The 16,622-nt window shown below is 43.9% G+C and overlaps 1 protein-coding gene across 2 annotated transcripts in view; it reads right to left on the bottom strand.

Moving 5' to 3' along the window:
- Window positions 1-16,622, bottom strand: part of EPRS1 (glutamyl-prolyl-tRNA synthetase 1) — an 82,929-nt gene that overhangs the window by 24,719 nt on the left and 41,588 nt on the right. The window contains exons 17-25 of one of the 2 annotated variants that reach the window (XM_078784182.1): window positions 15,115-15,220; window positions 14,917-15,030; window positions 14,511-14,747; window positions 12,055-12,279; window positions 11,124-11,348; window positions 10,551-10,775; window positions 9,992-10,216; window positions 6,061-6,285; window positions 3,695-3,912 (exon numbers count right to left, since the gene is read on the bottom strand). In XM_078784182.1, the coding sequence (XP_078640308.1) occupies window positions 3,695-3,912; window positions 6,061-6,285; window positions 9,992-10,216; window positions 10,551-10,775; window positions 11,124-11,348; window positions 12,055-12,279; window positions 14,511-14,747; window positions 14,917-15,030; window positions 15,115-15,220 (1,800 nt within the window). The remainder of the gene's footprint in view (window positions 1-3,694; window positions 3,913-6,060; window positions 6,286-9,991; window positions 10,217-10,550; window positions 10,776-11,123; window positions 11,349-12,054; window positions 12,280-14,510; window positions 14,748-14,916; window positions 15,031-15,114; window positions 15,221-16,622) is intronic. The other variant, XM_078784183.1, reaches the window with a different exon arrangement.

The raw sequence follows: 16,622 nt of genomic DNA, 5'->3' as shown, positions 1-16,622 counted from the left end.
TAAAAAAATAAAAATGTATATATATTATATATATTGTTACGGTTTTTAGAACCTTCACTAGTAAATTTTAGTAAATGCATCCCTTATAAATGTTCCCCTGTAAATATCCCCATTAATTGGCTTGTTAAAGATCGCACCCTAGTTAGTCCATGTACAACACGTAGCGAAACATAGGACCTCTCCGTAGTTATTTCATTATTATGTGTTTCAGTTAAGGACCTGTTCCCAATAGTTGAATCTGCGTTGCATTAATCAAATAAGATAGGCCCCTTTCAATTTCCCCAATCGCCTCACCCACGTCTCCGCAAAGTAACGGTCGAGCAGCGTTCGCTGCCCCTTGTCTTGGTTCGTTTGATTGCCCAAGCCGCCATTAGCCATGCGGTCAAGCCGAGGAAGAAGGGGGCGGAGCCGCCAGATCACGGGCGTGGCACGCCGACGCACCACCCAAGGCGTGGCCAGCGAGCCCCCACCAGCCAACCAGGGCTGACGAAAGACCATCGCGGGCGTGGCTCCATGAAGCGCGCATTGATTGCAACACGCGTAATATAAGGACGAGCGCGAAGCCTTTTTACAGAGAAGGCAGAGGGAGTCGGGTGAGAAGGTACCAGTTGTGTGAGAGGGTTCCAGAGTTGCGAGAGAGAGACGCGTGAGAAGATACCGACGAGAGGGGAAGGACTTGGAGTGCGCGACGAACTGGCATCTTGTTCAAGGGAGAGAGCGTTGACACGAGCCATTTGTTATAGACGGAGCATCCCAATCCCATCGCTATATGCAACGTCCGCTCGCGGTGAACGATACACGCTCGCTGCCTGCCAGGGTTTTCCCGCCACGACGCGAGTCGACTGCTGGAGCCGGACCTTGACGCCTACCGTCTGCCTGGGCCTTCTCATCCCTTCTTCCAGTCATTCCTGCCTGCTATTCCCTTTCGTGTAAGTCTGTTTGTCTGTCCTGTTTGTTTGTCCTGGGGTAATATAAGACTGCTTAAGGCTGCCCTGTGTCTTCTTCTTCTTCTGTATATTACTTTCGTTTCTTCTTTGGTTCTTTGGTTTTGTACATAATTAATAAATGTCTGGTATTCCTTACTTTGGTTTCTTCTTTCCCCCGATTGCTTTAGTCCCTTCTTTCGATTGAGTACCTGTGGCACGATTCGGTCAACCGCAATAGTCGGGTTAGTCCTTTTTTAACGGCTCGAATCGCGGAGTGCTAAACCGCTCGGCAAATACCATCTTGTCCGTGGTTCGAGCGGTACTTGTCTCCCTGTTTTGCGGAGGGATTGGTAAAGGTATTCGGGAGAACACCTTGACCAATAACCCTGATCAACTCCACCCCGCAAAAGAGCATTACAAGTACCAGGACCAGAGACGGCCAGCTTAACAGGCCAAGGGGATTAACCCCCCCCCCCCCCCTTGCTAAGGGGAGTGCCGTCTCTGAGATCCGTAACAATATATACAGTGCATTCAGAAAGTATTCAGACCCCTTCACTTTTTTCACATTTTGTTATGTTGCAGCCTTATGCTGAAATCGTTCAAATTCATTTTTTCCCTCATCAATCTACACTCAATACCCCATAATGACAAAAGAGAAAACAGGATTTTAGAAAGTTTTGCAAATTTATTAAAAAGAAAAAACTGAAATATCACATTGACAAAAGTATTCAGACCCTTAACTCAGCACTTAGTTGAAACACCTTTGGCAGTAATTACAGCCTCGAGTCTTCTTTGGTATGACATGACAAGCTTTGCACACCTGGATTTGGGGATTTTCTGCCATTCTTCTCTGCAGATCATCTCGAGCTTTCAGGTTGGATGGGGACCGTTGGTGGACAGCCATTTTCAGGTCTCTCCAGAGATGTTCGATTGGGTTCAAGTCAGGGCTCTGGCTGGGCCTTCGATTGGGTTCAAGTCAGGGCTCTGGCTGGGCCACTCAAGGACCTTCACAGAGTTGTCCCTTAGCCACTCATGCGTTGTCTTGGCTGTGTGCTTAGGGTCATTGTCCTGTTGGAAGGTGAACCTTCGGCCCAGTCTGAGGTCCTGAGCGCTCTGTTTCAGGTTTTCATTAAGGATATTTCTGTACTTTGCTCCGTTCATTGTTCCCTCAACCCTGACAAGTCCCCCAGTCCCTGCTGCTGAAAAACACCCCCACACCCCACAGCATGATGCTGCCACCACCACGCTTCACCGTTGGGATGGTATTGGGCAGGTGATGAGCGGTGCCTGGTTTCCTCCAGACATAACGCTTAGAATTGAGGCCAAACAGTTCAATCTTGGTTTCATCAGACCACAGAATCTTGTTTTTCACAGTCTGAGAGTACTTTAGGTGCTTTTTTGCAAACTCCAAGCGGGCTTTCATGTGTCTTTCACTGAGGAGAGGCTTCCGTCTGGCCACTCTGCCATAAAGCCCAGATCGGTGGAGTGTTGCAGTGATGGTTGTCCTTCTGGAAGTTTCTCCCATCTCCACACAGGATCTCTGGAGCTCAGCCAGAGTGACCATCGGGTTCTTGGTCACCTCTCTTACCAAGGCCCTTCTCCCCCGATTGCTCAGTTTGGCCAGGCAGCCAGCTCTAGGAAGAGTATTTGTTGTTCCAAACTTCTTCCATTTAAGAATTATGGAGGCCACTGTGCTCTTGGGAACCTTCAATGCAGCAGAATTTTTTTGTAGGCTTCCCCAGATCTGTGCCTCGACACAATCCTGTATCTGAGCTCTGCAGGCAGTTCCTTCGACCTCATGGCTTGGTTTTTGCTCTGATATGCATTGTCAGCTGTGAGACCTTATATATACAGGTGTGTGCCTTTGCAAATCATGTCCAATCTATTGAATTTACCACAGGTGGACTCCAATCAAGGTGTAGAAACATCTCAAAGATGATCAAGAGAAATGGGAGGCACCTGAGCTAAATTTCAAGTGTCATAGCAAAGGGTAGGAATACTTATGTAAATGTGATATTTCAGTTTTTTCTTTTTAATAAATTTGCAAAACTTTCTAAAATCCTGTTTTCTCTTTGTCATTATGGGGTATTGAGTGTAGATTGATGAGGGAAATAATGAATTTAAACGATTTCAGCATAAGGCTGCAACATAACAAAATGTGAAAAAAGTGAAGAGGTCTCTGTATAATGCATTGGCAACTCATAAGATTATTATACAATGTGGAACTGGTGTACTATTTCCTGTAAATATGAGGCGCGTGACAGTGACGTTTACTCAAGGGAGTAAAAGCCTTTCCAGTTAAAAACAAAGAAAACAGAAAGAAGGTAATAAATTGACGACAAAGAATGAAAGTTTACATTTATACAACAAAATCTTCCATCTCATGAACAAAAAAAACATATTCCAATCATTTTAACAGAAATGGAAACACAACTGAGTAACCTTTAAATGTCTGTTGTTTTTGTATTTAATCCAGGTGAAATCAGAGAGAGGAACACTCGTCTTTAGCAAACCTCGTGCTGGTCTGCAGGACTGCTCGACCAATAGCTTTTCTTCAATAAAAGTTGAGAAAAGTACGCTAACCACCATGGGACGATGACTTCTTTGTTTGACAACACATGTTTTGCTTAAAGGAAGGGCTAACACCTTAAAACGTCAGGTTGACTTTGCTTGCTGTCGCAGTTAGCAGTTACCTTTAGCAACTTCCGTTTGATAAAACATAATCAGAATCAAAATGAATCGTTTGATAAAGCATATCGTGCACTCACCTAGTTTGTTTCTTGGACCCCTGACTTTCCATACTTCCTGCCAGAGAGTCTTTCGAGGAATCTTTATGCCCAGCTGGCTCCTTCACCGCCTTCGTTTCTGGCTTGCTGCTGGAGGATCGGCTCGTCGTCCCAGTGGCTGGCTGGTAATCCTTGCCAGTCTTCTGCTTGTACTCGGCCTTCAGCTCCAGAAGCATGTGCACCGCTGCGTCAACAGTATCCTGATGCACAGCAAGAACCATTTGAAATTACAATGGTAAATAAAAGAAAAAACATTACCTGGAAGCAATTTCATTAAAATACCTTCCATCAAAAATCAAGAGCATTTTAAATTATTTCCTGTTAACATGAGGTGGCATGCAGGAAAGACCTTGTGATGTGAATGGCATCACATCACATTTTTCCAAATCCAGCACAGGGATGTTGGGCCACCCATTCCTTCCTGTCAAATGCAGACTGCCACAACTGTTGTGCCTGTGTCTCGTGGTCTACCTCAAACTGATGTACCTAGGTGCTGCGGGAGCATCCTTGGGCCCGTTTCCAGGACGGAGAGTTTAATTCCTCCGCGAATGCTGACGCTTAATTTGAGGGCAATTTATGTGGGTGTTGTCTGGCAACCACTGACCATGCCCAAAAAGGGAGTGGCGCCTATGCGAAATTATGTTGTGAATGTCATCGAGACAGGTGCTTTGTGATATTGTCTCATCAGTGACAAAGTCAAAACCATTGGATTCCAAGAATGTGACGCTGGCACCTCATAGGGAAGGCCTGAAACTTTCGCCCATCCTCTACAAGCAACGTCCAGGTTTTAGACCCGTACAGGAGCACTGGCAATATACAGGTGGTATATACAGTTTTGTTGATATACGTAAGGTGTTTATTGCGCCACACACGGTTTATCTGGCCAAAGGTAGACGAGGCAAGGCCCATACGTCGGTGAATGTCAGGTGAGGAGTAGCCCGTAGAGCCTATATCACATTCAAGGTACCTGAACTTCTCCATTGCTGCAATGGTCTAGCCCACAACAACGACTGGCGTCTGAGGTGGGCTGGGGCCGATGTTCTGAACCTTGGTTTTTGCCCAAGAAATGTGCATTCCCATTTTCCCGGCCTCTTCCTCGAACCTCTGTAGCGATGTTGGCCATTTGTCTGGCCTTTCTAGGAACATGGCCACGCATCAACATGATCCAGATCCATAAAGAGTGCACCGCCAACAGTTATTCCAAGGTCTCGTTGACACCGGCTCAGGATACAAAGGCACAACAGAATAGAGCTGGAGCGAGGAGGCAGAGTGAGGATGCAACCTTGACGGACACTCGAGGTGATGAGGAAAGATCCGGAGACGTCGTTTTCAAAGCGTACTGCTGATGTGGTGCCCTCATGCATGTCCCGGATGAAATGGAGAAAAAAATGAAGGTGTTCTGCCTATTTCCAGGACCTAACACAGAGCACTCCGATCCACTGAGTCAAAGTCGGCCTTGATGTCAATATTGGCAACGCGGTCTTGCAAACTCGCGGTGGATTTCCGAACAAAAGCCCTTTGTGAAGCCAGACTTCTGTGGGCAGCGTCGATGGGTGAGTAATGGTTCCAGGCGAGTTGGTAAAACATGACTAAATACCTTTCCAGGGACCGACAATAGTGTAATGGGTCGATATCTGCTACATTGATTGCAGGATCCCCTCCCTTTGTATAAGCAGATAATTAGGCCATCCATCCACTCTGCGGGGACTCTACCCAATGCCGATACCAAAAGGAAAGGTTAATGTGAATGCATGACGAGTTTTTATTTTATTTTAAGTGGAACATGTGACCACGTACAAAGCTAACACTGCAAGACAACATCATGACGATCTATGTAAACACAAAAGGCTCATCATGCCTTACCCCAGCCCACTTTGCAGGTATTATCTGCACCATGTCACTCTGCTCCTTTACTCGCTCATAAAGAGCTGCCGTGTTGCAGTTACTCATCTCCAATCGCATACAAGCACCCCAATCCTTCACCACAACCTGAAACTGAGCTGGATCTTTGCCACGTTGGTAGTCCTGACCTGTCTGTACCGTATGCTCAAGATTTAAGTGCAAAATTAACCTTCACAGTGGAACCAATCTCCTCCTAAGGGCAAACGGTGGGGCACACCATCAAGAGGGCCTGAGGCTGAGCCTGGTGGAGGTTGCCCAGGCTGATGATAGTGGCATAGCCTCTCCAAGTACTCTGCTTTTAGAGCCTTAAGATCTTTACGACACGATTCACTTCATAGAGGTGAAAGCACAGTGGGAACCATACACATAAAATGTACAGTGGTTAGCATAAACAGGTAAGCATTGAATTAGAAATCATTTATAATCCATTGTTCTTAAAAGCGCACCTTGCCAGCTTTCTTGACCTTCAGTTCACGAACCACCTCTCCTTGGGCTGCCACCTTGTTGTATATGTCAAGGGCATCTGCAGAACATGACTTAGCCTGGGCCTCAGCTGGAACTACCACTTGGGACTGAGGTTGAGCTTTGCCAGGCTGGTAGTCCTTTCCAGTCTGTGTCTTGTACTCCGCTTTAAGAGCCAAAAGAACCTTCACGGCAGCATCAATGTCATCCTATGGGGAGGTGGGCACAATGAAGAGGTGCTGAGCCTTGTGGAGGTGGCTTGATTACTTTCAAAATGGATGTGGTGACATCACCAAATGTTTTTTGACCACATCTCCATACCATTTGAAGTTTAGCCATTCCATCTATGATCCAGGCTGAACACTGGGTCTGGCAGTACGTGTACAGCGACCAAGTCCTTTTCTAGTTCTGCCAGGAGGGTACTTTTGATGCTTTTGCACAGTGTCCCATGTGTGTGTGCAAGTGAGTGTATGACATAGATTAAATTTCAACACTTCGCTCAAGGACCATGTCACCCCACACTTAGTTGAGGTTGTGGAGTGACCTCTTGATCAGATGATTTTGATCCATGAATTCCAGATGAACACATGGCGCTACCTCTGGAGATCATAATGTTCTGTTCTGAGCTATCATGGAAGATGTACATGCATAAGATGTATAAGATGTACGTGAAGATGATGTTCAGTTATCCAGATGTACGTGGGAACTACATGGCCATTTCCATGTAGTGGTTCCAAAAGGCAAACGTCTCAAATTTCTAACATTCCCGCTTCGTGAACTAGTCTGGTAGTTGCAGTATCGCTGGAATCTCAGCAGAGCAGACAGCATGTGGAACCCATGTCCTGATGTGGTCAACCACATCATCTTCATCAAGAAAGGCGTTTTCATCACATTTACTGCGCCATTCTACCATCCGAGACACTGAAGTGATTCTTGCAGAAGGTTTTAGGCATGGATGCAGCGATTGTAGTTCTTCCGGCCCTTTTGCCACTTGGGCCACTGTGTTGTTTCTGCAAGTGCTTGATTCGATCAGAATATCCTCAATGCCACTTTTCTCATCCATCTTTCCAATACAAGACAGAAAAGTCAGGGCCACATGGAAGCCGCCAAGTGAAAGTTCACCAAATCCAGACTTAGTAAGCCCATCATATTATTACGTTGACAAACTATTTACACCAACTGCAGTCATTTGGTGACATTCAGTGAACTTAATGTAGATATTGTGATCCCTATTCCATTTCTATATTCCACATATAATGCTTTGTGGGGTAAGGGGTACAGAATTGGTGAAGACCCTTAAAATAGGCAATGAAAAAGACTGAATACTCACCATGCACATTGAGCTTATAAAGGATAAAACAAAAACCCTTCGATGCATTCGTGGGTCTTTTTTGTCTGGCATGATTTTGTTTTGTAACAACTTTGTTACAAAAACGTTTTTACCCATGATCTTTCAGATTCCCTCCAAATAAAGACCAATGGCAATGCTTGTGTGTGTGTGTGTGTGTGTGTGTATTGTTTTTTTTTGTTCAGGATAGGGGGGAGGGGATTTATTTTTAAAATGTAACCCCTATAATGCAATCGGGGGGTCTTTTATGGCCTCAGGCTATGCTGATTTTTGTGTCTCTATAACTTTGTTATAAAAATGTTTTTACCCAAGATCTTTCATATATGCTTCAAAGAAAGGGTAATCCATACTCCTGTATGCGTGTGTTTTTTCTTTTTCTTTCAGGATCGGGGGAATTAATTTCTTTAATTTTTACCCCATCCCATTGCCTGGCATGATTGTTTGTTTCACTGTAAGTTTGTTATAAAAACGATTTTACACATGATCTTTCATATATGCTTCAAATGAAGGATAATACATATTCCTGTATGTGTTTTGGTTTGTTTTTTTAAATTTCAGGATCGGAGGAATTTATTTTTAAAATTATACATAAACATGTCTGAAGAAGTAATGTTTTATATTTCCCCAGGTTTAAAGTTACTAGGGCATTGCCCGTACGTGGGTGCCCGTTCCTTGCCAAAAAAAAAAAAAAACGCTACCCGTACGCTCTACCCCGCCCGTACGCCCGTAAACAAAAAAAACAACGCTCTTCGCTTCCGCCCTTCGCTCTGACTGAATTGGGAGAAATAATGCGCATAAGAAATCGAATTACGTACCGTAATGGCGGTCAGCTCGTAACGCGCTCAGCTCCGCTCGTCTCACATCGGCCACGCCTACGCAACAAAGCGTTCTGTGATTGGCTGCCGGAAGTGAAGTCTTCACTGTCCGGAAGTTCGCAAATCGCAGTTACGATGAATCGTTTTAATTTAATCGCAGTTTGAATTCGTTTTAAAACATAGTTTAACGGCAACATAGTTTTCCAACGTGAAATAAATGAATACGCTGTCAAATGTGCCGTCCGAGGCAGAGTCTGATCGCCACGTTCGGCACACGTGATAGCTCGCTGCTCTCTGATTGGTTGAAGCGTTTTTTGGACATAGCTCGGTAAGTACTTGTCCGATTAATATGAAACCTTGAAAAGGCACATCCTCGGGTCCCCAGCAATATACCTGGCAAGTTTAAAGTATATCGGACCCGTGGTTGTCGAGAAACAGCGGTCACAGACAAACACACAGACACACAGACACACAGACACACAGAGATTACTGGAATTATAGATAGATGGCCATTTAGTCATAAGTGCCTTTTGCGCAAGGGGGCACAGAGGTAAAAATCAAGGTATGGCTTTCACAAAAATAGTTCAAGAAATACATTTTTTGGCTTAAACTGACCCAAGTATGTTGGCTTTTATAAACAAATAATTAATCAAAGGTTTTCAGCATTTTCTCATTAGGTTATTTATGATTCATTACAAAGTACGATTTTTTGAAACTGCTGGAGTCATCTGGAGGTATGGGTTCAGAAAGGCACACATCTCCCTAAAAAATGTACTTGGAAGATGACACCCAGGCTAACATTGACCCTGAGATATTGTACACCGCTCCTTTCCTATTCCATCTCCAAGCGCTGCATGACATCATCACCGGGCACCTTAGGGGCCCAGCGATGACGCGTGCCGAAAGGGAGTACTCAGTTTTCACTCCGGTTTCTTCCTTGTTTGTTTGTCCGGGCAATATCTCATCCATCCTTTGAGCTAGGAAGCTGAAATGTCAGCACAATAGTGAGCAAGTGCTTTGGCAAAAACAGTATTTTTTGATTAATCGATTAATTACTCAATTATTGATTAATTAAGTACTTATTTCTCTTCTGGGCATTATCTCAGACACCTTTTGAACTAGAAAGCTGATATTTGAACACAACAATGACCAAGTGATTTTACTGTAAAGGGTATTTTTGATTTATTGATTAATCAATTAATCGATAAATTATTTCATTGTTTGATTAATAAATGAATTAATTAATTTTTTTAAGTTACAGATTCAGATGAAACAGTGGTGGTTTAGGTATTCTATTAGCCAATTGATTAATAATTTATTTATTTTACGATTATTATTTATTTATTTTAATTACACAATTAATCAACCAATTATTATGCATCTCTCCCTCCCAATACTGTCTCTATGTGCCACGTGCTGGATGATATGTTATTTATTTGGCATGGGGGTGGGGTACTTTGAATGTATCTGTACTTGTTCACCTTACTTTCATGTGATATATCCAAAGAAATGTTCTCAAAATGGCTTCCTGACAAATTACTCCACCATTCACCTCATCCTGGTCCAAGAATAGTGGGACATTTATGCTCAATAAAAAGTAGACAAACGTGACAGGAAGCATTGTATTGGAAACTTACAATCCCCAGGAATAAAAATAAAACAACTTCAGCAGATAATTCACACCAATGAACATCCAACCTTCTTACGGATCAAAGGCATAAAAATTGTAATCGATTGTTCTTAAAAGTGCACCTTGCCAGCTTTCTTGACCTTCAGTTCACGTACTACCTCTCCTTGGGCTGCCACCTTATTGTGGAGTGGAAGGAGATCTGCAGAACTGCACTTAGCATGGGCCTCAGCTGGAACCACCATCTTGGCTTGTGGTTGAGCTTTGCCAGGTTGGTAGTCCTGCCCAGTCTGTGCCTTGTACTCAGCTTTCAGAATCAAAAGAACCTTCACGGCAGCATCAATCTCATCCTATGGGCAGGGAGGGGGAGGACAACAAATTACGAGATCCTGAGTCTCATGGAGGTTGTCTTGGCGCAATCATGCAAGGGCTTCTTCAAGAACTTTGCTTTGAGAACCATACAACCATTGTTTCACCATTTATCTCACCCCGTTCCAAATATAGTGGGAAATTTATGCTCAATAAAGGGTAAGCCAGCATGACAAGAAGCATTGCATTAGAAAGTTGCAATCTCGAGGAATAAAAAAAAACAAGTTCAGCAGATAATTCATGCCAATGAACATTTAACAATGTTCCTGATAAAACGCATTGAAAAATTGTAATCGATTGTTCTTAAAAGTGCACCTTGCCAGCTTTCTTGACCTTCAGTTCACGTACTACCTCTCCTTGGGCTGCCACCTTATTGTGGAGTGGAAGGAGATCTGCAGAACTGGACTTAGCATGGGCCTCAGCTGGAACCACCATTTTGGCTTGTGGTTGAGCTTTGCCAGGTTGGTAGTCCTGCCCAGTCTGTGCCTTGTACTCAGCTTTAAGAGTCAAAAGAACCTTCACGGCAGCTTCAATCTCATCCTATGGGTAAGAAGGGGGAGGACAACAAATTATGACATCCTGAGTCTAGTGGAGGTTGTCCTGGCACAATCATGCAAGGGGCTTCTTCAAGAACTTTGCTTTGAGAACCATACAACCATTGCTCCACCATTTATCTCACCCCGTTCCAAACATAGTGGGAAATTTAAGTTCAATAAAAGGTAAGCCAGCATGACAAGAAGCATTGCATTAGAAAGTTGCAATCCTGAGGTAAAAACGAAAAGAAAAAAAAAAAGAAGAGTTCAGCAGATAATTCATGCCAATGAACATTTAACAATGTTCCTGATAAAATGCATTTAAAATTGTAATCGATCGTTTTTAAAAGCGCACCTTGCCAGCTTTCTTGACCTTCAGTTCACGTACTACCTCTCCTTGGGCTGCCACCTTATTGTGGAGTGGAAGGAGATCTGCAGAACTGGACATTGCATGGGCCTCAGCTGGAACCATCATCTTGGTCTGTGGTTGAGCTTTGCAAGGTTGGTAGTCCTGCCCAGTCTGTGCCTTGTACTCAGCTTTAAGAGTCAAAAGAACCTTCACGGCATCATCAATCTTATCCTGTGGGCAAGGGGGCACAATGATGAGGGCCTGAGTCTGGTGGAGGTTGTCTAGTCAGAAAAGTGTGCAAGAGCCTCTCCAAGAACTCTGTTTTGAAGAGCCACAAGAGTTTTACTCCACGATTCACCTCATCATGGTCCACAAATCGTGGGAACTACGTGGTCAAAATGTAGACCAGCATGACAGGAAGTTATGCATTAGCTACGAGAACGGCACTCGGTAGACCGCATACCTCTGCCAGGCTGAACAGTTTACGTTTTTTATCCCACTGATAGGCCGGATCTGCATTCGGACATGAACCAAAATCGAATGAGCTTGTTCTTGTCACCTACCCAACTCATCCACAAACTTTTGTCATATCCTGTCCATAACCTTTCAAAATATCATGCATCTCTCAATGGTGAAGAATCACTTCAAAAACTAAAAAAAATTCGGATCCAAATCTGGATCTTCACCAAAATCTAATTTGGCCTTGTCACACCCAGATTGTCCACCAAGTTTCGTCCGAATTTGTCCATAACTTTCTGAGGTACCCTGCTCACAGACAGATATGGGTGAAAACATAACCGCCTTTGGTGACGGAGGTAAAACAATTATGATCACCCATAACAAAAATACTAGTTCAGCGAATAACAACAATGAATGCTTCAATGATCTTCCTTTTCAAAGGCACCAAAATCAGTGTTCATCGCTCTTAAACGTGTACCTTTCCAGCTTTCTTGGCCTTCAGCTCTCGTACCATCTCGCCTTGGGCTGCCACCTTGTTCAACAGGGCAAGGGGAACTGCAGAACAGGACTTAGCCTGGACCTGAGTTGGAGCCACCACCTGGGCCTGAGGTGGAGCCTTGCCAGGTTGGTAGTCGTGACCCGTTTGTGCCTTGTACTTGGCTTTAAGAGCCAACAGATCTTTCACAGCTTCATCAACCTCATCCTTCAGGAAAGAGAGAGAGTACATGATGAAGGGGGAACACTACTCTCCAAATATAACACAACTCTTGATTATGACCACAAACTGAGAATTAAAGGTTTCGTCATGTTACAATTGCAAGTTTTTCTCTCCTCATTTCCTTTTCACCGAGTTTTAGAAATTGCACCAGCCATTCATTATATTGTTATGGATTAAATTGTGCAGACTTGGTAATTATCAAAATGGCACACGATAAAGGAAACAATAAGAAACACAACAGCTTCATTTGCAAGGATTTTATGAATTTGCCTAGTGTAGAAAAGCGAAATTCCAGGTAATAGCCGTGCCATAATCCCTGGAATCCCCACTGGAAGCCTGTGGCACCAAAGAAGCTGACCAACCACAAAGAGAATGGATATTGAGGAGTTGTCTCCATATTGTGTGAGTTGAGGGCAGGTTGTGATGAGGTGGTGTACGGTGTCAGCTTTAAAGTGACAGTGTGGGCAGAGCGGGTACTGCATTGGATCGAGTTTGCGTTGATACATTTTGAACGAGGGGTGAAAACCAGAATGGAATCTGACTAGTGTTATTCTGGAGGAGGGCGGAACAGTTTTTTTTTCGGATTAATCGATCATAAGGCGTGGTTCACTGCGGATAGTGTTGTTGTTCCGTTGTTGCAAAGCTGTGGTGCTGATGCCATTGTGAATGCTTTTCAGAGATTTTGTACTTGAGGGTGGAAGTGACATTTGAGAATACCTTGTTGTTGCAAGTTGCTGGTGAGGCCTTTTTGTGTCTGGGAGGAGGTAAGTAATTACCCTGTGCTTGCGAAGCAAAAAGCAAGGTTAGGCATTTGGTTGCGTAAGTGCGTATGTGTGTGTCTGTATTTTTAAAATTCATTTTCTTGGCAACAGTTGGTGCGATTGACACGAAATTTTCACCATAGGAGCACCTCCTCCTGTAGAACATTTTAATGATAATTATGACGTCATAGTTCAGCGGTAAAGGCGCCATCTTGCAAAAACCGAAAAACTTTGCCCCTCTATATCTCCGACCCGCTCCATGGAAAAAATTGAAACATGGCTCATTGTGAAGTACTCCCCATGGGGAATAAGATATGTTAATGATGATGTCATCAGTGCCTTCATTATGACGTTATAACTCCACAAGTATAACGCTTCATCCGATCAGTACGATTTTTTTTTTCTCTGCAACTATTGGTCTGATGGACACAAAATTGTCACCATAGGAGCACCTCCTCCTGTAGAATATTTTGATGATAATTATGACGTCATAGGTCATGTGGTACAGGCGCCATCTTGGAAAAAAACGAATAACTTTGCACCTCTATATCTCCAAAACCGCTCCATGGAAAAATTGAAACGTGGCTCATTGTAAAGAACCCCGCATGCAGAATAAATATTGTTAACAATGACGCCATTGGTGCCTTAATTATGACGTCATAATTTGACAGGGACAATGCTTGGTCTAATTAGTTTGAAATTTATTGAGTGTGATCTACACAATTATATGAGAGAATATAAATTTAGGCAGCCATATTGGATCAAAGAAAAAACGTTCAAAAAGAGAAGAGTTGGCTCGTACCAAGTTGACTGCGCAGGGTAAGTATTCTATGAATACCATCTAGTTGAACAAGTGGTGACATTGGTGTTCTGGTGTCTGGGTGGCATCAATGAAGTGTGTCCCTCGAAATTGTGTTGGACGGTAAGTTTTATTGTTTCTGCATGAAGGTGGTTTGTGTCAGAGAGTCGGGTGTATCCTTTGATGATCCCGAGTGCTTTGTTTTGACTTTGTTGATGTTTTAGCATGTTTGATTTGGATATGGTGAGCCCAACTTGGGCTGGCATAGTTGATAGTTGCTCAGATAAACGGTTTATAAATTGTTTTGGCAGTGTCAAAGTGATAAAATAAAGTGTGGAGAAAATGAGGCTTTCTTTTCTTGCTTTTAACGATGACTCACACCCAAAACATTGCTTCACCTTCTATCCAATGTTGGTTGGCATATACCTCAACATTTGGTTAAAATAAAGTTTGTTGTCTATTTAAACGGACCTACTGGTAATGTTTTAAGTTTGATATTACAGCAAATCAACTATCAAACCAAATTCAGTTCAGAAATTTCAAATAATCGCATGATCATCAAAATAGTTTCCAATTCCCATCCAATACCAATACACCCGAATCCGAACCATGGGTGCAGTGCTCTCGTTTATGCAGGCAATGTCCATGAACCTCACCTTGTTAGCTTTCTTGGCCTTCAGCTGACGTACTGTCTCCCCTTGAGAAGCCACATTTTTGTACAAAGAGAGAGCATCTGTAGGAGAGGCCTGGATGTGGGGTGCAACAGGGGTTGACATTTGGATTTTGATGGTGGTATCGGTAGGGATTTGACCAGGCTGATAGTCCTGACCAGTCTGAGCCTTGTACTCAGCTTTTAGGCCAAGGAGTACTTTAACCGCAGAATCAATTTCTTCCTAAAAAATAAATAAATAAAGGGGAATTAAACATTTTGGGAATACGTGAATACCTTGCACACCAGTTTATATCATAACACAGAATAAAGTTAGGCGATTAAACATTCACACAGTCATAACCCTCCTCCAACAACACCCCCTCCTTTATGTGTACAGTGGATAATCTTGCCTTGGTTGCCTTCTTGCTCTTAAGAGTCCTCACCACATCTCCCTGCTTCACCACACGATCGTATAGCTCATTGGGAGAATTTCCTGCACTTTGTATCGAGGTTTGAGCGGCATTCTGGAGGCACGGGGAAACATCGACTCAACACACCACACATCACATAATCAATCTGCTTACATCTTTACCCCGTCACTTGCTCACCTCCTCCTTCTTCCCCTTATCGCGGGTACCAGCTGTTGGCATCTCCTTGGTATGACCATCGGGGATGTGAAAGAGGATACACGGTGACTCCTTACAGCAGTAAGGGCTGAAAAGGATGGGGAACATGATGATTCCCATTGCTCTCCAGAACAACAACAACAACAACAACAGGCATTTTAGGGCCACTTTCGATGCAAGAGCGGGGGTTAGCCTTGCGGTCCCCATGACAATCTTCTCCATTTTGCCCTATTTTCTGCATCTCCACTTGTTAACCCGCTTGCCCGCATTTCTTCTTCGATCATCTTTAGCCAAGTCTTTCTCGGTCTTCCCCGTCCTTTACTTCCTTCTACATTCATTTCCATCACTCTTCTCGACCAGTCACTTTCATCCTTCCTCAACACATGACCAAACCATCTCAACCTGTTTCTCTTCACAGCATCCATCACAGGCTCTATTCACATCATCTTTCACAATTCATCATTTGTCTTCCTCTTTCTCAACGATACTCCACACATCCACCGAACCATTCACATTTCCACCCTTTCCAGCCTTCGTTGCTGCTCTACGTTCATTACCCATTTCTCGCTCCCATAAATCACAGCACTTCTCACACATGCAGCATACACCTTTCCCTTCAGCTTGAACGACACTCCCCTCCTTGTCAGCACGCCACTCAGTTCCTGAAACTTCTTCCATGCACCTCTCACTCTAGCAACCGTTGCTGAGTCTGATCCACCTTCTCCATTCAGCATGTCTCCTAGGTAACAAAATGTTTTCACACCTTCCAGCTTCATGCCGTCTCCAAGATCCAACTCAACATTTCCTCCATCTGCATCTCCCTCTGTGCACACCTTACACTTGAATGTAGCTGCCACACTGGTTAATGACCCTCTCCAACCACTACATTTTTTATGAACCCACTCAGCGCATTGTACATTGAATGGAAATCACTCCGAGACCCTTCCTGCACACAGCACACGGCCACTTCCCAGTTCTTTCCACCTCACCACATGCTTTACCACTTGCCATCACCTTAGTTTTTCCGATATTCACCTTCAGACCCTTTGTCTCCATACATTCCTTCCACTTGTTCATCTTCTCCTTCAGTCCATCCATACTTTCTGCAATCAACACCAGATCATCTGCATACAACAACTCCCACGGTAAACCCTCCTTTACGTTCTGAGCCAGCACCTCCATCACAGCTCCAAATAGTAGTGGACTTAGTACCGACCCTGATGCACTCCCACCTTCACCTCAAACTCACCACTGTTCCCGTCCTTCCTCCTTACAGCTGTGCGCGCTCTTTTGTACATTGCCATCACGACTCTGATCAACCATTCCTCTACTCCTAACTTCCTCAATGCCCATGTCACTACTTCACGTGGAACCCTATCGAATGCTTTCTCCAGATCAACAAACCCAAGAAACAACTTCTTCCTCTTCTCCATGTACTTCTCCTGCAACTGCCTCACAATAAAAAGCGCGTCTGTCGTTCCTCTTCCTGG

The sequence above is a fragment of the Myxine glutinosa genome, chromosome 9 (genome assembly GCF_964187855.1).
Source record: "Myxine glutinosa chromosome 9, kmMyxGlut1.1, whole genome shotgun sequence".
Lineage (NCBI taxonomy): Eukaryota > Metazoa > Chordata > Myxini > Myxiniformes > Myxinidae > Myxine > Myxine glutinosa.
The sequence above is the reverse complement of the archived record's forward strand: the minus strand, read 5'-3'. Positions and strand labels throughout refer to the sequence as shown.